The 20,499-nt window shown below is 50.0% G+C and overlaps 1 protein-coding gene and 1 long non-coding RNA gene across 3 annotated transcripts in view; both read right to left on the bottom strand.

Annotated features, from left to right (window-relative positions):
- The window catches only part of CHST11 (carbohydrate sulfotransferase 11), a 278,993-nt gene extending 261,082 nt beyond the window's left edge, over positions 1 to 17,911 (bottom strand). The window contains exon 1 of one of the 2 annotated variants that reach the window (XM_021092628.2): positions 17,260 to 17,911. In XM_021092628.2, coding sequence (XP_020948287.1) covers positions 17,260 to 17,362 — 103 coding nt within the window. In that variant the 5' untranslated portion in view covers positions 17,363 to 17,911. Of the gene's footprint in view, positions 1 to 17,244 lie in introns of both variants that reach the window. The other variant, XM_021092627.2, reaches the window with a different exon arrangement.
- On the bottom strand, positions 1,355 to 6,959 carry LOC146403521 (uncharacterized). Its single transcript, XR_014804198.1, has 2 exons — positions 6,892 to 6,959; positions 1,355 to 6,613 (listed from the first exon to the last, which is right to left on the bottom strand). It is a non-coding gene; the product is annotated as an uncharacterized LOC146403521 (long non-coding RNA).
- Positions 17,912 to 20,499: the final 2,588 nt, after the last annotated feature.

Below are 20,499 nucleotides of genomic sequence, written 5' to 3' on the forward strand. Positions count from 1 at the left end.
TTCACTTCACTTGGGATTTAACTCTAACTGTAAATGTGTGTCGATTTTGAGAACTGCTAACAGAGGAAGACTGGAGTTGGGAGAAATTGGAAGTAGTCTCCGCAGCCAGCTGCAAAGCTGATGGTTTTAGCCTTGCAACATTTTCTTCTAACAGAAGTTTACTCAGAACCCCAAAACCTAAAACAGGCACAGAGCCACTGCCAACATGGACATTCCCTAGCCATGTGTGAGAGGGTCCCCGGGAGGGAGCAGAAGAACCAGGACCTGCCCCCCACTCCCACTCAATGAATGCCCTTTCTACTTTCTGCTTAACTGCATCTCATCTTCCAGTCAGGGTTACCCATGTTTTAGAACAACTCAAACACTCAGCTATGACAGCCAAGGCTTCCATGCAGAGAACTCAGTGCTCTGAATCCATGGCTCTTTTATTTCCTATGAAAATAAGAAGGAATGTCGCTGTGACTTTCCAATGACAACATCCTTCACGCGGCTCGAATCCCATTTGCAGGAAGACACTTGCGATCAGACCTATATTTATTTTTAAATTCTCAATTTGCTTTTACAGACTCAGGAAACAAAGTCTGCACAAGCCTCAAAAGAATCCTCTCTAGAATCCTGTAGGAAAGAGCCCTGAACCACTCCCCTCCTGAATTAAATGGATTATCCTAAAATGAGCAAGGCCACCCGTTACTAGTTAATATTTTAAGTGCATAATTATCTTTCATAGTATGGCTCACACTCTCCCCGGAAAAAACTGCTTTATTACAGGCGACTAAAAAACTGCCCGTTCAGTTTCCGACTTCAAACCTGTACTTCCCTGTTTTGTTGTTACAATTTTTAGATACATTTATTTTTAAAATATTTTTATTAGAGTATAGTCAGTTTACAATGTGTCAATTTCTGCTGTGTAGCAAAATGACCCAGTCATACACACACACACACACACACACACACACACACACACATATACATACACACACTACACACACACACATTCTTTTTCTCTTATTATCTTACATCTTGTTCCAAGAGATTGGATATAGTTCCCTGTGCTATACAGTAGGGTCACTTCCATTTTTGAACAGCAAAATTATACAGAGAGCCCTACGTTCCATCAAACCTTGGCTCTTAAAAGAGTCCAGATCTCACTCTTCCATTTTCAAAATAAGCTTGCTTCCCATACTCTGGCATAGATCCCTAATGATAAGCACTATCTTAATTAGACCTTCCAATCCCTAATCCCTAACTCCGCACAACTCTGTAAGTGTAAATCCAAAAACCACTGGAGCTTGGGAGGCCACACGCCCCCTGCCCCTTAAAAAAGGCTGCAAGTCGGTGATGGCATTGTATTACCTTTTTTTTTTTTTTTTTTTTTTTTTTTTTTAATTAAGCCTTTGGGAGAGCTCTCCCTGTGTGTTGTTATTTTAATGGAAGGAAAAGGAGATCAAAGGTGGTGAAATACCCCACGAGGAAACCAGCTCTGGGATGTTTGTCAATGGATGTCAAGTGCCACAGGCTCGCAGAGAAAATGAAGGGGGCTCTCGGGGTGTACCCAGCACAAAGGTTCTGCGGCGGAAGAGCTCTACAATTAGCCCATCCACTCCAAGGAGGCGGCCTTTTGATATGAAGATGACATAGGGCGGCATCTTTCATCGAGACAAGGACAGCCGAGCCCACACACAGCGCACAGGGCGAGTCTCTGGGGGGCCTTAAAGCCTGGGGTCTCAGTTCCCAGGAGGAAGGGGCTGACGTTGGTCCAGCAGACACTGCTCAGCTCCGGGGACAGCCCCACAGCCGCGACCTGACCCCAGACAGACCCAACCGCTCACACCAACTCGAGAAACCCGCCTTCCCGCAGCTCTTAACACAGTCCTGCCACTCCTTCCAGGGCCTCAGAGGGTGAACCCAGGGCACCATTAGCCACCGAGAGACTCAAACTGCAACTCCAAGGCTCTCATTTTGGCCCGAGCGATGCAAACAAACAGCAGATTTAAACCCCATCCCAGAGTGCTTTTAAGCTGTTGGGTACTTTGCACTTTAGACATTCATGAATCATCTTCTCTCCCCCATTAAACAATGGTAATAGCAGCTATTTCCAAATGGCTCCAAGTTCATTCTCAGAAAGTGAGTGGAAAACCTCTGCCCTTCGAGTGAAACAAGAGAGTTTCATTGCACTAAACATAAATGTCATCATTGGAAAAACAGGAGACCCTAAGCCGTCTATGGCTCCCCAGTCCCAAGAATAAAAGTCAAACTTCAGGGGCTTCAGAGCCCTCCAGGTTGGTTGTCCAGCCATCTCTCCACCCTGGAGCCTCCTGTGTCCGCAGACATGGCCTCTCCTTCCCACCCACCCTAGTTCTCCACGCATCCTTCAGGGCCCAGTGCAAAGTCACCTCTCCTGGGAAGTCTTCCTCTACACCACTCTAAAGCAATCACTCCTCTTGTCTCTCTCTCTGACCCCAATCACATTTGGCCCCGTGAGACAGTTAATCATGAGTGCTTCCGTCCACTCAATAGAGTGAACCTTCCTTGGACCAGTCTTGGCACTCAAACATTTGCATTAGAACCACTTTAAACTGAGTTTGAGCAATTCCCTGCACCCCCCTGCGTCTGTATTGCCTCATCTGCAGAATGAAGTTGATGGCTTCTCTCTCTCTCTCCGTTAGAGTTTGCAAGGCTCTCATCAGGAAGGTCATGCTTCAGATGACGACTGATTGGCCAGAAGACTTTAAAGATCCCGGAGTATCCACACATTTATGACTCCACAACGAATATCTCATTTTTAAGACCTAGAGTCCTAAGAGAGTCAACAGTCTTCCCAGAGGCATAGCCAGGAAAGAAAACATTCCCTTAAAAAGCGGTAAAGGAGCAAAAATTAAAAAAAAAAAAGAGAGAGAGAGAGAGAACATAGTGAACCCCCAAATCCTAAGGCAATACACAGAAAGTTCTGCAACACTTCAAAGCTGCACTATCCAACATGGTAGCCACCAGCCGCATGTGGTTATGGAGGACTTGAAATTCGGTGAGTGTGAACTGCCAGCTGCTCTGAATGGAGAATATACACCAGGTTTCTGAAGACTTAGTACAAAAAAAGAAATAAAACAATCTCGATAATTTTTAATATGCATTGCCTCTTAAAACGATATTTCAGAAATAAATTTCACCTGTTTCTTTTTCCTTTTTAACGTGACTACTAGAAAGTTTGGAGTTACATCTGGACCTGACAGCCTCTCCTATTCAGGCAGGGCTGCCCTAAAACGGCCTTCCGAGCTGAATTTGCAGACCCTGGCTCCGAGCACACACAGGTTACATATCGCAATAACAACCATATCTTTGAGAGCTGTTCCCTTTTTGGCTGTGTCTCCATCTAGCCATGGTGTGAAATGAGTCCCTCTTTGCTCTCTCGCCTGGCAGGTCATTGGAGAATCAAACTGGAAATCAAATTGGCAATGGAACAGCTGAAAACGCCATATCTGCCATCCCAGTTCGGGGAATTTTCTTCCTGGCCACCAATTACCATCAGTGCATTCATTCTTTCAGTCAATGCTTCCTAGGTGACTACAGCTATGGTCTAAATGCTTGTGCCCCTCCCCCCAACCCCAATGTGCATGTTGAAAACCTAATGCCCAAGGTAATAAATTAGGAGGTTGCGCCTTTAAGAGGTGGTTAGGTCAGGAGGACACAGCTCCCATGAATTCGATTAGTGCCCCCTCCCAACCCCCCTGAGCTGCATCACCCCTTTTGCCATGTGGAGTTACATGAGATGTCTGTGGCTGGAAGGGGGCCCTCGCCCCCCACACTAGCACCCTGATCTGGAACTTCCAGCCTCCAAAATGGCAAGAAATAAATGTCTGTTGTCTATAAGCCACCCCGTCAGTGGGGTTTTGTTGCAGCCACCCAGAGTCAGACAACTGCTATTATTACCCCAGCTCTGTTCTAGGTGCTGGGATCCCGCGGCACACAAGACACAGCCCGCTCTGGATGAGCCAGTCCACCAGCGCACGTCATAACGGAGGTGCACACACACTCATACCACGGGACACAGGGAAGGACACCCAGCCCCTTCCTCTGACCAAGCGGGGATGGATGTTGGTTTCACACAGGAGGTAACATCTGGACATTTACCTCCAGGCACATCCAAGAAGAAGAGAGGTGAGTGTCACCTGAACACAGGTGACACCACTGGCCCCAGAGGCGATGAGCTCAGCCAGGGATAGAGTGTAGGGTAAGAAGAGAAGGGGCTATCACTGAATTTCCCATGGAGCATCTGCAGCTGAGCTTACGGCCCTTCTAAAATAATTATGTTCTTGACCTAATTAGCTAAAACCAAGAACACATGGATGGGATATTCTGGTGAGGCGAAGAGTCATCTTTGGTGTCAGACTCAAGCCAGGATCCTGTTTCAACTTTCCAGCACAGGGACCTGAGGCAACCTCCTTCGCCTCTCCGAGCCTCCATTTCCTCGTCTGTACAATGGGTTGTGAGGAAGATTCAATGTGATTATCTGAGCACAGCAGTGGGCACAGTGTCTGATTTACAGTATCACTCCGTGATCATCTCACTAGAGTTATTTTTAGGAAAGCATCAGAAAACTCTGGGATCTAAAGAAGGGTTTTGCCACTGTTGATATTCTGGGCTGGATCATCCCTCACTGGGGGGCTGTCCTGTGTGTTACAGGATGGTGGGCAGCATCCCTGGCCTCTACCCACTAGATGCCAATATGCCCCACCTCCCCAGCTGGGACAACCAGGCTGTCTCCAGACACTGCCAGATGTCGCCTGCCCTGGGGGAGAGAAGGGAGCAAAGCTGTGCTGGCTCCAGAACTGTGGGTCTAAATCAATTAGATGAGGCGGAAAGTTCAGCTGGAGGGCCACGCGCTTCATAAGCGACGTTTTCAATTTGTAAAGAACAGCGGGCCCTGACAGATGCCCCGCCCCACCCGCCCTCCCCCACCCCAGCAGGGACTGTGCCCAGGGGGCCGAGGTGGAGACCACACAGGCCCTCCGTCTCAGGTTGAAGAACCCTGGGCCTGGCTCAGATCAGGAGCACGGTCTGGTCTTTGGACTGAGTTCAGTGCCTGCTCTGCTGGCGACAGGCGGACGCGGGCCCTGGCCCCTGCTGCGAGTGCCATCCACAGAGGAAGCTCCCCTGGGCTGCCAAGAGTGGGGTGACCGGCCTCCTCTGCACGTCACAGGCTCAAATGCAGAGACACAGGCTGATGGGTTCTGTCCTGTGCCACGCGTCCGACCACGGCTCCTGGGAACAATCTGCATCCTTCTCAGAGTTCGGCTTCAGAAGGGGCAGGGATGAAGCCTCCCACAGAAAAGAAACTCAGGGACCTGGAGAAGAGACTAGTGGTTGCCAAAGGGAGGGGGAGGGACGGGGAGCTTGGGGTGAGTAGATGCAAACCATTGCCTCTGGACTGGATAAGCCACGGAGGCTGCTGTATAGCCCTGGGCACTATGTCTACTTGGGAGGATCATGTGAGAAAAAGAATGTGTGTCTGTGTGTGTGTGTGTGTGTGACTGGGTCTCTGCTGTACAATAAAAAATTGACAGAACACTGTAAACCAGCTATAATGGAAAAAATAAGAATCATTAAAAAAAAAAAAAGAAAGGAAAGCAATGACATGATGGACACCTGTCTCTGGTTTTTCAAGCATCATGTTTTAAAGCTAACGGGGACCCGAGGGGTACTTTTGTTCCCCACTGGGGAGAAAAGCTATGGCCTTTGCCTTCAGCATGAAACCACAAGGCTGATTTTTCAACAGATAGACTCAGCTTTTGCAAAACACCACACTGCGATGTTGAGGCAGGGCTAAGTTCTGGCCTCGGTTGTGGAGGGTGGGCTGACACAGCAGACGGGGCCAGGGCATCTAGAAAGGAGATGTTCCTAGGAGTCTAGAAGCAGGACCCTCTGGGTAAACCTGACAGTGTAGTCACACCCACGAAACGGAGAAACATGCGCTCAGGTTTCAAGCAGGAGGAAACACAGCAGCATTGTCGTCAACACGAAGATTTACGTCTTGGAATGAGGAACCACGGGGCACTGATTTTAACGACACGTGTACACCTTTTTGCATCCATTTTCAGTGTATTTTCCTATCTTGTTTCTCACTGAATCCTCACCACCATGGCAGAAGAGAGGTAAAGGCGACCAAACCTTTGAGTTTGTGACTTCCCCTCAGTCATTCATTCAGTCAATTATTAAGCCCCTACAATGTGCCAGGCGCTTTCCCAAACCATCGAGTGCAGCCAAGTACCACGGCAGATATCGCTGAAGCGTGGAGGGCTAAGGATGGCAGCCATCCCACACTGGGTGGGATCTCTCTGCCCATCCACGGGCCAGTAATGCTCCTCCTGGAGAAATACCTCGAGACTCTCCACGCTTCAGTGGTATCTCATTAAGAAATGTAACATGGGAGTTCCTGCCCTGGCTCAGGGATCAATGAATCCAACTAGGAACCATGAGGTTGCGGGTTCGATTCCTGGCCTCGCTCAGTGGGTTAAGGATCCAGCGTTACCATGAGCTGTGGTCGCAGACATGGCTCAGATCCCGAGGTGCTGTGGCTCTGGTGTAGGCCGGAGGCTACAGCTCCAATTAGACCCCTAGCCTGGGAACCTCCATATGCCGCAGGTGTGGCCCTAGAAAAGACAAAAAGAAAAAGAAAAAAAAAGAAATGTAACATGTTAGGGAGTTCCCCTTGTGGCTCAGCAATAACAAACCCGACGAGTACCCATGAGGACACGGGTTTGATCCCTGGCCTCACTCAGTGGGTTAAGGATCTGGCGTTGCCATGAGCTGTGGTGTAGGTTGCAGATGCAGCTCGGATCCCGCATTGCTGTGGCTGTGGCTGTGGCCGGCAGCTGCAGCTCCCATTTGACCCCTAACCTGGGAACTTCCACATGCTGCAAGTGTGGCCCTAAAAAGACCCCCCCCCAAAAAAAAAGAAAAAAAAAGGAATGTAACATGTTACATTACAATTCTGCCCTGGAGGGGCCTTTGTGTTTTCCCTTCTCTGGGTTTCTTGGAAGTTAACAGCTTCTAACAGTACCCAGCCGCCAGCCTATTGCACTTGAGTTGCCTTTGAGGGTTTTTTTCACAAGGCTTTTAAGATAACCACTCAAGCCAGAGACTGATAAGGCCTGAAAGACGTACTTGGCCAGCCAGGTTTCTTTATTTCTCTCCACATCTATAGGAGGTAGACCTGACCTCCAGTGATACTGGAAATATCAGTCCTACCCATTTTATTTATCTAAAGCCAAACTCTGACTCACCATTTGGCCAGAGTGGGCACCAGGTTAACACTGTACGTTTACCCAAAGTTGAAGACAGAAGGTCCGACCATCCCCAACTACCTTCAAGAGTCTAGGAGTTCCTGCTGTGGCTCAGCAGGTTAGGAACCCAGTGTTGTCTCTGTAAGGATATAGGTTTGATCCCTGGCCTCACTCAGTGGGCTAAGGAACGCTGCAGCATAGGATCTGGTGTGGCCGTGGCTGTGTCCCAGGCCTGCAGTCAGCAGCTGCAGCTCCGATTCCACCCCTGGCCTGGGAACTGCCATATGCCACAGATGTGCCTGTAAAAAGAAGGGGAAAAAAAAAAAAAAAAAAACAGTCTACACCCTGGGCTTCCAAAATTGAGTGGACACTCAATCTATCACAAAGGGGCCTGGGAAGGAAACATCAAGCCTTCCATTGTCATTGAAATTAGAAAACCAAATTTAATGTTAAAAAAAAGTGAATTAGGAGTTCCCATCGTGGCGCAGTGGTTAACGAATCCGACTAGGAACCATGAGGTTGCGGGTTCAATCCCTGCCCTTGCTCAGTGGGTTAACGATCCGGCGTTGCCGTGAGCTGTGGTGTAGGTTGCAGATGCGGCTCGGATCCAGCGTTGCTGTGGCTCTAGTGTAGGCCGGTGGCTACAGCTCCGATTCGACCCCTAGCCTGGGAACCTCCATATGCCGCGGAGCGGCCCAAGAAATAGCAACAACAACAACAACAAAAAAGTGAATTAGTGTTACATAGGAATGGACACAAACATCCCCCCGCAACTGTCATACCAAGTGACATGGCATTTATGAAACTCGGGCATCTTCAGGAGGGAGACAGAGAGGCACAAAGTGCAAAAACTCAATTACCCCACCGCTCTCAGCACATTTCTATGGATCACCATCTATCACTGAACCAGAAGTGGATTTACAGATTATCTTAGCTACTTTCACCCAAACTAATCCTCAAGAAATGGAATAGAGGCTTAAAGAGATCCCAGTCAAGGGAGTTCCGTCCTGGTGCAGCAGAAACGAATCTGACCAGGAGCCTTGCGGTTGTGGGTTCGATCCCTGGCACTCGCTCAGTGGGTTGCCCTGAGCTGTGGTGTAGGTCGCAGACACAGCTCGGATCGGGTGTTGCTGTGGCTGTGGTGTAGGCTGGCAGCTGTAGCTCTGATTCGACCCCTAGCCTGGGAACCTCCATATGCCGGGGGGGGGGGGGGCTAAAAAACAAAACAAAAAATTATCTTTTGAGATCCCAGTCAAGAAACTACAGCTTGGAGCTAAGACTCACAAGTTATGCACACAAGAAAATGGCATTCCTCTCCCCACCCCCACCCCCCTACCCCCTGAGTCTTCTACGCCACAGTACAAGGTAAAAGGATGAAAGAGTCAGGGCTGACCAGGAGCCAGCTAACAGAATTCTGCAGAAGATAATGAACATGTGGGTTTACAAACACTGTGGATTTAGAAAGTTAGAAAGATCCTTATCCTACATATTTAGATAACGGGAGTAATATGTATACATTTGCTATAAGCAAAACATATGCAGGATGGATGCTCACATGTGTTTTCCCAATCGGGTGTGGTGAGGACTCTGGGTGTTTGCTCATGATCCATTCCACCCCTTCTAGAAGGCCTTTCTATACCACAGAGGCTGTTGATGAAGCTAGGGTTCTGAACGTGAATTTAGTTCCCCCAGGCAGAAGCACTCACGTCAGAGTTAAAAAGAGGGCACAAGTGAGAAGCCGTCTTCCTACCTTCTGGGTTGTTTTCACCCTCCTGGTGATGGCGGTGTGGGAGTTTTTTGCAACAGCACAAAAGGGACCACTCTCTGGCCTTCTGCATGTCAAGAGGTGGCTGCAGTGGGGAAGCATCCGAATTCTAGAATCAGGATTTGTGATCCCTGGTCCCCAGTGTCATTGGTTTGTTCTTGGATTCAGCAGTTCCAGAGATGGTCTCAGAGGTGGTGACACATTTAGTGGGTCATTACTTGTTTGGGACCACAGAGTTATTAAGTGGGAGCAGCCATGCCAATCTATGTTTGCCTATAAGTTGTTACATGTACTACTGCTATTAGGTGAGACTCATTCCTGGAGGCCCAGTGGAGAGCTCCGTGCCTCCAGCCCTCTCAACAATTTTATAGAGACCAGATTCCCTCCATTAAATACCTTTCTGCCTAACATACCTAGACTGCTTTCTAGTTCCTGCCCTGAAACGTGACTGAATCCTAGCAAACCAGGAGCCAAGAGATTTGGGAGACAAATAAAACAGACCATACCAGCAACCGATTGGACACAGCAAGCCAACCTGGCTCTTCCCTCTGGGCTGTATGCACATGGGAGAGGTGGGGACTGGGGCAGAAGAGGCATCTTTGCCAACCACTTACATACTGGCCAAGCTTAGAGGCTATAAAAGGAACCTGGCAGAGGTTCCTCAAAAGAGGAAGATGTGTAAGTAAACAAACAACTACAAGGTATTTCTAAAAGGGCTAGAGAAGAGAAACGACCAAGGCCATGGGAGCTCAGTGGCCTTGAAATGTCAAATCCATATTGGGGACACTTTCCCCAACAAACAGCTCTATCTATTTCTCTGTCCATTTCCAGGTTTGAGCTCCTCCTTAAATAACATACTCCCCGCCCCTTCCTATTGCCAACCAAAGCCAAAGTTTTTTTTTTTTTTTGCTTTTTAGGGCCACACCCACGGCATATGGAAGTTCCCAGGCTAGGGGTGAAATCAGAGCTACAGCTGCTGTCCTAACACCACAGGCACAGCCACAGCAATGGCAACACAGGATCCTAACCCACTGAGCACCGATGCCAGGGATCAAACCCGCATCCTCATGGATCCTAGTCAGGTTCGTTAACTGCTGAGCCACAAAGGAAACTGCCCCCCACCCACCCACCCCCCCTGCCCCCAGCCAGCAAAGCCTTTATGAAGCAGGTGATCAGGGCTGATCAGGTACCTCCAGGCCCTCAGGTGAAGCCTGAGTGCCATTTTTCGTCACCCTACGGAGGTCCTGGAGGTTCACAGAAAGCACCTTCACAATTTACAGGGCATCAGCTGTAAGATACACGGGCCACTTTATGTTCCACTAAGAGAAAAGAGGCTACCCGTTAGAGGTCAGCACAGCACTAAGGTACTATCAATCACAGCACGTCAAATTTCCTAACTAGGAAAATGGGGGGGAGGGGGTCTTAGAGTTGATGAAATCAATCATTCCTGGGGTTAGGCAGTGGGGACCACCCTAGCACCTGGGTCTTTCACTCCCAAATCATCAGTCCGTTCCATCTCTATTTTTCTTGACTGCCTACATAAGTCTGGGGCAGCTGATGTTTGTTTTACATCTAGGAAGGCCTTGGATCACACCCTGAACATTTTAAGAGTTTCCCAACACAAGCTCAGTTAAAATTCCTGTCAGATCTTTTTTTTCTGATTTCTGCTTTTAAAAACTGAAAATGGGACTGGTCTAGTTTTGGGGGGGGCTGGTGGAGGGGAAGTGGGTTTGACATGGTAACCGCTTCACCCAATGCACTACAGGCCGCCTAGATAAACGCAAGTGCAAGGAAGAAGCTTCGGCTCTGCCACCCCCATTCCATGCCCCTCCTCCAAGGGTCCTGGGCTCAGCCTCCTCCAGGGCATCTCATTCCCTCCCCAGTCAAGGCCGCAGCCCCACCACCTCTCTCCACCTCTTAGACTTAGCTGCTGCCTCCCTCTGCCCCAGACCCTCAGAGCTGCCTGCTGCAGGGTCCTGCCTCAGGGAACAGACTTGTGCTGCCCTCTGTCTGGAATGTTCTGCCTGGGGCTGGGCGGACAGTGGCCGGCTCCTTCAGGTCCTTCTGGTTCCTGCTGTCCAATGTCACCCTATCAGGGACACCCCGAGAATGACCTCTCTGTTAAATTGCATCGCTGGCCTCTGGCATCCCACATTGGTCTCCTGGCTTTGTTCTTCTCTCTTTGCACCATCTGACATGCCACCTATGTGACTTCTGCCTTTGCCTAAAGCCTGCCTACCCCTCTAGAAGGTAAGTTCCATGAGGACAGAAACACTGTGTTGTATCCGGGCGCAGAGTAGAGGCCAGAGAGACAGAGAGAGACACAGCGAGAGAGACAGAAAGAGCCCCTCTGCGCTCAAGTTCTGATCAATGACATCTGATGGAAGAGGCATCAAATTACAAGTTCCGGAAGTTTTCTCAGACAGATCAGGTTATTCCATGAGCTCAAAGGAAGAGCCTCGCCCGGGAATAAAGATGGGATCTCAAAACTCAAAAGGAAAATAAAAAGAGAAAATGAGCATCTAAAACAACGTCTGGTTGTCCTCAGACTCTGACCTGACAGAAGGCCGTGACTTTTATGAGAGTCTTTCCCCCTCACCGGCCCCAGATTAAGAAGAGGTTTGTCCTTCTGGGGGATTTAAGAAGGAAAAAGGCGGTGCCTGGGCTTGTAAGCCTTTGATTTCCTGTTTTTAAATGGCTGTTGCTGATAGAGCTCGTCATGAGCAAAATGACTTTTCATCCAGATAAATACAAGCAGCAGCTGCCTCTGCTGGAGAGTGGATGCCTTGGTCCCTCGCCCATCAGAAATCCCCCAACCACACTTTCTCCGGTGCACGATCACCACTTGATTTCAGAGGCAATGAAATGAGGACTCCAGGGCAGTGGCTATAACTGTCAAAGGAAATTGCCTAACTGTATCTGTCCTATCTTCATGCAGCTATGAAACTCCCCATTGAGGTGCAAACATTTAAACCGCCAAGGGGAGACCCCATGCTGGAAGCGTCTTCTCCTTCACTTCTTTCATGCTGTCTCCAGAATTTATAACCGTCTCATATTTGAGACTCTCCTGAATTTTTTTTTTAAGGGCCACACCCATGGCATATGGAAGTTCCCAGGCTAGGGGTCGAATCAGAGCTGCAGCTGCCAGCCTGCACTACAGTCACAGCAATGCCAGATCCAAGCTGTGTCTGTAACCTACACCACAGCTCACGGCAATGCCGGATCCTTAACCCACTCAGTGAGGCCAGGAATCGAACTTGCGTCCTCATGGATACCAGTCAGGTCTGTGACTGTTGAGCCACAAAGGGAACTTCCCCTCCTGACATCTTTTCAAAGGAAGTTTCAGATAGATACCATAACAACAGCCCCTACGAACTAGTACGACTCCAAACTCATTTCATATGTCAACAAAAAGGTTCTTTAAAATTAAATATGTGCAGGTGATTAACAAGAGCCTACCATATGGCACAGGAAAATACACTCAATAATTTGTAAAAAACCTATGTGGGGAAAAAAGACTGGATATATTTATATCTATGGCTGATTCACTTTGCTGCACACCTGAAACTAGTACAACATTGTAAGTCAACCATACGCCAATAAAATTTTTTTTAAATATATGTGCAGGAAAAAAAAAACAAAAAAACAAAAAGCAGGATCCCAGACTGACATCCTGCAAAGGGGTGGAGGCAGAAAGCTAGAGGTATGTGCCACTCCATTCATATAAAAGGTTGTGGTTAAATTCTCTGTCTTTAATAACTAGTCACCATCATGACGCATGTGTCTAAAATACATATCATCTCTCAAACAAGCTACAAAATCCGTGATGCAATTTTGTCTGTGTTTCCTATGTATATACTATAATACACAGAAAAAAGTACCTACTGCCTCTGAGTGGGAGATTAACGGATGATTGTTTTTCTTCTGTACTTCCTAGCTTGTCCAAAATGAGCACATATTATGTGTATAATTAGATTCAAATTATAACACAAGCGTTTTACATTCAATCTAATCAAGCCAACTACAAAGAGGTAACCCAAGACGTCTTTAAATAAAGGGTATAATCTTTCAATACTTTCAACCAAGGCAAAGAAATCCCAGGCAACAGTGAAAGTAAACATGCTACAAAAGGAAAATAAAAGAGAGAGAGAAAGAGAGGGAGAAAAAAGGCTTTCTCCGCAGGCTTCTCTTCTAGGAACAGGAGCTTTCAAACAAAACCACAATCCTACAGAGGAACACAAAAGGAAGGTTCAGAAGAGCTGTCTGCACACACTCAGCGCAAATGCAGCCTGGGGGCCTCTCAGCTTTGCCTGGCCTGACACAGCCATCAAAGGCCGGCCGTCTGGGGCAGGTATGCCAGACACTTCAAGGTTCAGGATGTGCTTTCACAGGATGCGTTCGCGGATGGACTCAAACGTGTGCAGAAACCACAGGCATGTAGCTCCGCTGTCACCGACATCAGGAGCAGTTCTGGCCCACGGAAGGGGTCTCACCTGCGGATGGGTGTCTACAGGTCGATGGCAAAACGAGGCCAAGCTTCCCCAGTACCCAGGACAGCCAGCAGTGCCTCGTTGCCTCATACTTCCCAGCAGCAAATCTAGGCCACGGGGAATGCTCCTGTCTGGTGCATGATGAGCAGGGATCCATGACTCAGGGTCTCTCAGAGGCCAGGAGGGCAGAGAAGTGTCTGGACCCTGTCCCCTGTCCCACCGCCCCAAGAGAGCCAGACTTATGGACCAGGCCTTCTTGGCCAGGTTTGATATACCCTTCTGGAAAACTGGAGAAGCAGGTCTCCTAGAGTCTAACCACTTCGTGCATTCATCTAGCAAATATTTTATTGAGAACCTACTATGTGCCAGGCACTGTGGGGAAAAAAAAAAAAAAAAAAAAACCCACTGGGATTAGAATGGGGCCTGAAACCTAATCCCTGCCCTGAGACTATTAACTCAGAGTGTCAAAGATCTAAAGAAAACTGCCTTTACTCATGGCCTGCTTCTGCTGAGCCTGCCAACCAAATTAAAGATCAACTACTCAAGTTTATACATTAGAAAACACAAAAGACAAGGAAGTCTGGATTAGAATCAGAGGGCACAACAGCCAGCCCCCTGCCAGCTGTCTTCCTTTATTCCTTCTCTCTCTCCTCACACACTGCAGGTGTTCTCTAGCCATCAATGAAAACGAGAATCCATTTCTTTGGAATACTATTATTCTGTTTCTGATATAAACAGAAATGGCCCTTCTGCCAGAGGGCTCCAAATTTCTAGCAACACAATCTGTGCCATGCTGTGGTCCCTTCCGCCTCTCCCACGGTGGAGAGAAGACAACTGCAGAGCCAGGCTAAAGGATCAGCTGTCATTACCCGAAATCCTTCAGAGAAGCAAAAATCGGCTCCTCTTTAATGACATTCAAAGCAGTAGGAAAAAGATATAGCATCAGCCGTCCACAGGGTAGTTTAATAAAATGGGGGGGGAGTAAATGTTTAAGACAAATATCAACGCAAATGTTTATGTCCCGTGTAACAATAAACCACTGACATGGAGTTTTCATGGAACAATATGTAATTCAAAATAAGGAAGACCTGGAGGTCCCGGTTAGGAATCCGACTGCAGCGGCTTGGGTCGCTGCAAAGGTGCGGATTCAATCCCAGGCCCAGGGCAGTGGGTTAAAGGATCCTTTGTTGCTGCAGCTGCGGCTCGGATTCCATCGCTGGCCCAGGAACGTCCATATGCTGAAGTTGTAGCCATTAAAAAATAAAATCAAATAAAAATGAGGAAGACCTTTCAATCGAACTCCCTGTAGATGCACGTTCACAGAATGTACCCAAAGTCATATTTGCTATGGACTGGGAAAAAAGTCTCAGAAGAGCATGCCCGCGTAGGCACAAATAATCAACAAATGCCATTTGTTGGGAGGAAACGGGACCAGGAAGGAAAGCCAAGCTTGAGAGCAGAGGACCAAGGACAGAGGATCCTTATCAGGACAGCTTTGGAAAAGGTTCTATCCCTGGTTCCAAAAGGCCAGACTGAAAGGCACTACCACTGCTTTCAAGGCAACTTAATATTCCGACTAGCAGGACATTTTTTCAAAGTGCCAGTGGCAAGTTGAAAGTTTCTTTCTGGTATCTCTGGCTGGAAAGTTATTTCCTAAGTCTCACAAAGGATAAGAAATGCACCAGACGCATGAAAACCACGGATAGAGGTAGTTTTACGGGTCCAGTTAGTCTCACTGGACAACCAAGAAGTACAGAGAAGCTAAAGAACGTTGCTGCTGGAGCCTAATATTGATCCCCCTTCCAGGCAATTGTGGAGAGAATTACCTGACATGTTCAGTCCAGGCAAAACTTTAAGTGGCCTAAACACATCTGTAGTTTCTAAAGCAAATCATTTGGCCCTTTGTTTAAAGCGCTGGAGCCTCGGTGTATGGGCACACCACCCAGCCTCCCACGGGGGGCGGATTCTAGCCTGGTCTCTGGGATGTTGCTGTCTGGTTCTGCCCACGGCAACCACCGCCTGGCTGCCGGTAGGCAAGCCACGTCCATTTTTAAATTCCCTTAGAAGTTTCACAACCACCAGTTTGGGTGAGGAGACAAACACCGCTGCAGTTTACTGACAGGAAACTAAAAATATCCAGCTGCAAACAAAAGCCACCTTGTACAAGGCTGGCGTGGATGTCCTGAGGTTACAGGCCGTGGTGTCAGACCCTAGGACTAGATCCTTGGCCATGGGGCCACCTTAACAATGGCTCCAGGCGGAGCAGGGGCAGAGGGGCCATCATGCCCGGGTGCTGTCAAGGAATCTTGCACCAGACAGCCATGCCTGTGTGATGGAAAGAACGGCTTTATTCCTCTGCCATCCATCCAAAGGCAGGCTAGATGAATATGAGGCTGCGCCTGCTGAAAGTGTTATATACACACTGAAAGGAGAATGCAGGAGGCAAAAACACCAACCCTATGTCCCTGGAAGGAAGTGTGTTTCCAGCTCCCTCCTTGCAACTATAAAAGCAAATTACTGCTGTGGCTATACTGAGAAAAGCAACTGGAGGCGTGGAAAACGGATTTGGGAGCCAATGGGGCCCAGTGGGGGCCTGCTGGGCATTGAGGGGGTGGTGACCCACGGCTCCAACGTGAGACTCCTCTCACCCTGGAAGCTTCTTTGGAAGGTTTTACCTGTTGGGCTTGAGAGAGGAGCTGCGAACCTGGGGCCGCCACACTCGCAGGCGCCCCTCCCTCCCCAGGTCCCAAACTTTCCTTTGCACCCCTCCGAAGGGGCGAGCCTCGTTTCTCCTCCAATCCAGATTTCCGGAGTGGAACCTGAGGCACCGGGGACGGTGGGGAGAGGGCTCATTCCCACGGGGACCGGAGGGCGCTAGGGGACTCGATGCTCAAAACCTTGGAGTGGGGTTTGCAACCTGACCATCAGCCCAGGACCTGGCCAAAGTTTCCTCCCAAACTATGGCGGCGCGACCCAAGAGCTCGGAGTCTCCCCAGAGAAGAGGGGGGAAAGGGGTTATGGGGGAGGGTGCAGGCCCCGAGGCACCACCGCAAGGTCAAGGCGTAGCCGAACCCGGGGGCAAAGAGCCGAGGCCGTGCCCCTTCCCCAGCCTGGAGGAAGGGCAGAGCCAGGCACCCAACCTCTCCCCAACCTGCTCAGTGCTGTGCCAAGCCCAGGACACGTGGGAGCCTAGCCGGGGGCTGCCCAGTTCTAGGAGGGGACTCGGAACCTCTCCGGGGCGCGCACCCTTCACCCCCGGCCCTCCAGCCAGTAACAGACAGCGTGCTGGAGCGCTGAGCGGCCGGCACCCGGCGCCTCTTTCATCCTCAGATCTCGGCAGGAGCGGCGAGGGAGTTTCGTGCTCTTTAAACCGATCCCCCACCTCCGGCAGCTTCCTACAGCCTCTACCTTGCCCTGCTACCTCGCAGACAGACAAGAGACACAAAGAAAAAAACAAAAAACTACCACCCCTCTGGTCCCATCCTCCAGCCCGAAGCCGGGAGGAAGAAGAAAAGGAAGCACATCTTTCCTCCTCCTCCTCCTCCTCCTCATCGCGACCCGGTGATGTGGGCAGACTCGGTCATCAAGGAACCCCGAGGTGGCCCATGGAGAAGAGGTAAGGTTGGAAGAGGCAGAAGCCAGGCGGAGCGAGGGAGCGAAAGCGCGAGAGAGAAGAAAATATCCAACAAAACCACGCTAACGCGCCCCCTACCTGGGTGCAACATACTTTGGAAATAGAAGATGACCAGGATAAAGGATCCCAAGCAAGTGGCCAGCACCATCCGGCAAATTCTGTTCATCCTCATCACTTCCAGCAGCGCCGGCTTCATGGCTTTGTCCTGGCTGCGGGGACCCGGGTGTCCGGGAGGCGCTCCCGGAGCGCAAGAGCGGGGACCCCGCCGCGCCGAGCGGAGCCCGGGAGGCGCAGGGCAGGGCTCGGCAGGGTTCGCAGGGAGGATCAGGCTGGCTCCGCGGCTGCTCTCGGAGCCCCCAGCCCTGGGCAAGGGTGTGGAAGGCGCCGGAGTTGCTCTGGAAGTGGAGATGCGTGGACTAGCCGGCTGCGCGCTCGTGCTCCTCCTGCTGCTCCTTCTCGCCTCTCCGCCGCCGCCTCCGCTCCCGCCGGCGGCAGCCGCTGCCTCCTCGCGGGCCGGGCGGCTGGGGTGCGAGCGGTGATGGTGGTGCAGCCGCGCTGCCGCTGCCGCTGCCTCTGCGCCGGCCTCTGTGGTTGTCGGACGGGCCCCCTCCCTCGTCTCCACAGGCTACTTCATTGCGCTCCAATGATCTATATATTCCGGGGCTGGGTTTTACCAAATGCAACTCGCAGCCCCCGGCGAGGGGAGGGCGCCTGCGGAGAGCCGGGCGGAGGGAGGGACCCGAGCGCCGGGGCGGAGCGTCGCGCTCCCCCCGCCCCTACCGGGGATTTGGTCGCGTCCAGCTGTTTCCCGGGGAGTGCAGAGTGCGCGCCGCGCTCCCGCAGGGTCCCAAAAGCCCTCAGTCCCCGGCCGGCCCCGCGGCCGTCTGGAGGTTGTGTGTCAGCGTTTCCATGACAAAACCCGGAGGAAAAAAATACGAATAAAATCGCCTCTGTGCTGCCACCTCCTCCTGCCGGCGTGTGAAGACGGAAGTGGCGGGGAGCGGTTTAGGGCACGGGAAGCGCGAAGGGGTCCAGCAGTTCGGGATAATTTAAAATCCCTGGGTAGGGTAGCCGGGAAGTGGTTCCGAGCCCCCAGGGAGCGAGTGCCCTTTCCCCGAGTCTCCGAATTGGGCGGTTTCAGGTTTGGATGTTTTGTTTTGTTTTTCCTTTCAAACGGCAGCCCAGCACGAGCGACGTTTTGGAAAGGGGTTAAAGACGGCTGACTTCAGGTCAAGGTTAGGAAAACTGCAGAACTCGAAGGGGTCGGGCGAGGGCTGAGCTTTCCTGGGGATTTAGGCGGCCTCTGACACTCATTCTCCTCCGCAGAGTAAAAGGGGTTTTGGTGAATTGTCGAAGTCTGCTTTCCCAAAGGGGAGAGCTCCCTCCAAATCCTCCAAAGGGCAGAGAGTCCTGGCGGAGGGGGGGTGGAGGTGGGGGCAGCGGATGCCCCACGAGGTCACTCCTCCCGGTACGACCAGCCATTGGCAGGTAAATGGAAAGATGGCGTTGCTTTCGTGTGTTGTGTGAAGTGACTTAAAAATGCCAACTCCAGTGCATTTCGATTGTTTAGACATCAAAGTGGAGGCAGGTCACACCTCCCTGGTACTAGCTGGAGAAAAGTGGTTATCTACCCGGAATGGAAGATCTTGTTGTTCCGTCCTTTGTGAATTCTGTAAGCTAAGCGAGAAGGCTGTAAATAAAATAAAATCCTTTTATTTTCCTTATAACTTTACACCGTGTCTTTAAAGGATTATTGAAATTCCAACAATATTTACCCCCCAAAAAAAGTTATTGTAAAGACCATCAAGTCTTGCACATGTTATCAAATCTTTACTACTATTAACTCAATAATGAAAGAAGATAATGTGTCTTTCAGTACCTCTCACAGAGCAGGCATTTGATAAATACTTATTGAATCTGGATGTAATGGGCCGTATCCTCCTCTCACTACATCAGAGACACAACTTGCAAACAGATACCTGCCGCAAAATCCATCTCTACACCCTCACTTCCCTTCCCCTAGTCTTCCTCCAGCGGTTGCAAGGCAGGGAAAGTAACAAAGTCAGCAGCCTTGCCTTTGATTACAGAAGACAATCAATTACAGCATAATATTTATGCAGCCGGTTTGTACTGTATTAATTTGTGCTCACTTGTGAATGAGCTGCTTACTAAAGGCAGCCAAGCTGAACAAGATCCAGCGCAAACTCATTCTCCAGTGACCCCCCTCCCCCCACTTCCACCCCCAGCCCCGCACCCCAGGAGATCAGGATGAGAGCGGTGCTTAGCCCATCCTCCCCATCCTTGACCAAGGCAGGGATTCCTCACAGGGAGCACACCTAGGTGGGCACTTACAGTGCTTGGCCTAGCATGTCAGGCTCTTGTTTAACGCCTGGTTTTGCCAGGGCGGAGACGACACTGTACCTGTAGAAAAGCCTGGATATACATAAGGCAGTCTAGGAAGTCACAGGGTCAAGGATAGAGGTCAGAAGCCGAATCCCCGGTAGGTCTTGGAAGGTTGAGCTGGGGCCCGCCTGCTGAGGAAGGATGTTGAACTGTGCCCAGCATCCACTCCTGCATTCGCACAGTCAGGAATAGGCCCAAACATAAAGTGAGGGACAAGGTTCTGACAGGTGAACTACCACCTCTTCCAAGAAGCCTTCCCTGATTTCTCTCCTGAAGTGGCCTCCTTCCTCCTCTGTGCTCTGAGCAGTAGGTCCAAACCCCTCTTGGATCCCTGTACCTACTGAGCTGCGTTTTATTCATCTCCATTTCTTTCTAGTGTTCAACAGAGCGACTGGCACATGGTGGGTGCAAATAAGTCTGAGATGGAGAGGCGATGCCTTCTTGGGCTAAGAAGTTAAAGTAGATCCCCTCTAAAGTGCATGGTCCTGGGCAGTGGTAATGATCTGCAATTCTATTCTGTGCACATTAGGGGTAAAAGTTCTATTTCTTGTCTCCTTGTCACACTATAATAAACCTCCCAACCACTAGTACCACCATTGCTTTCTTTCCAGTCCTAACCTAACAAAACTTTGTTGTATCTTTTATGCATTCTACATTGACCAGATAAAGGACAGGGTTAACGCTAAGACTGAGGAGAAAGGAGATATGATATTTTGCATTTTGAAGAAATGTCAGTGGAAAGCTGCCTTGTAAATCATGCTTTCTGTTTTCCCCGGGTAGCGGTCAGGACAGGTGAGGTTAAGCTGCAATAACAAACAAGCCCTAATGTCAGTGGCTTCAAACAGCCAGGGCTTAGGCCTCATCAGTTATCAGCAAGAACCACTCACACACTCCTCCACACCCCATCCAGGCTAGGAAGTCAGAGAGCCC

The sequence above is a fragment of the Sus scrofa genome, chromosome 5, assembly GCF_054392235.1.
Source record: "Sus scrofa isolate SSC_HxYL_T2T_F1_AM1 chromosome 5, Sscrofa_HxYL_maternal_Yorkshire_Landrace_v2.0, whole genome shotgun sequence".
In the NCBI taxonomy this organism is placed as follows: domain Eukaryota; kingdom Metazoa; phylum Chordata; class Mammalia; order Artiodactyla; family Suidae; genus Sus; species Sus scrofa.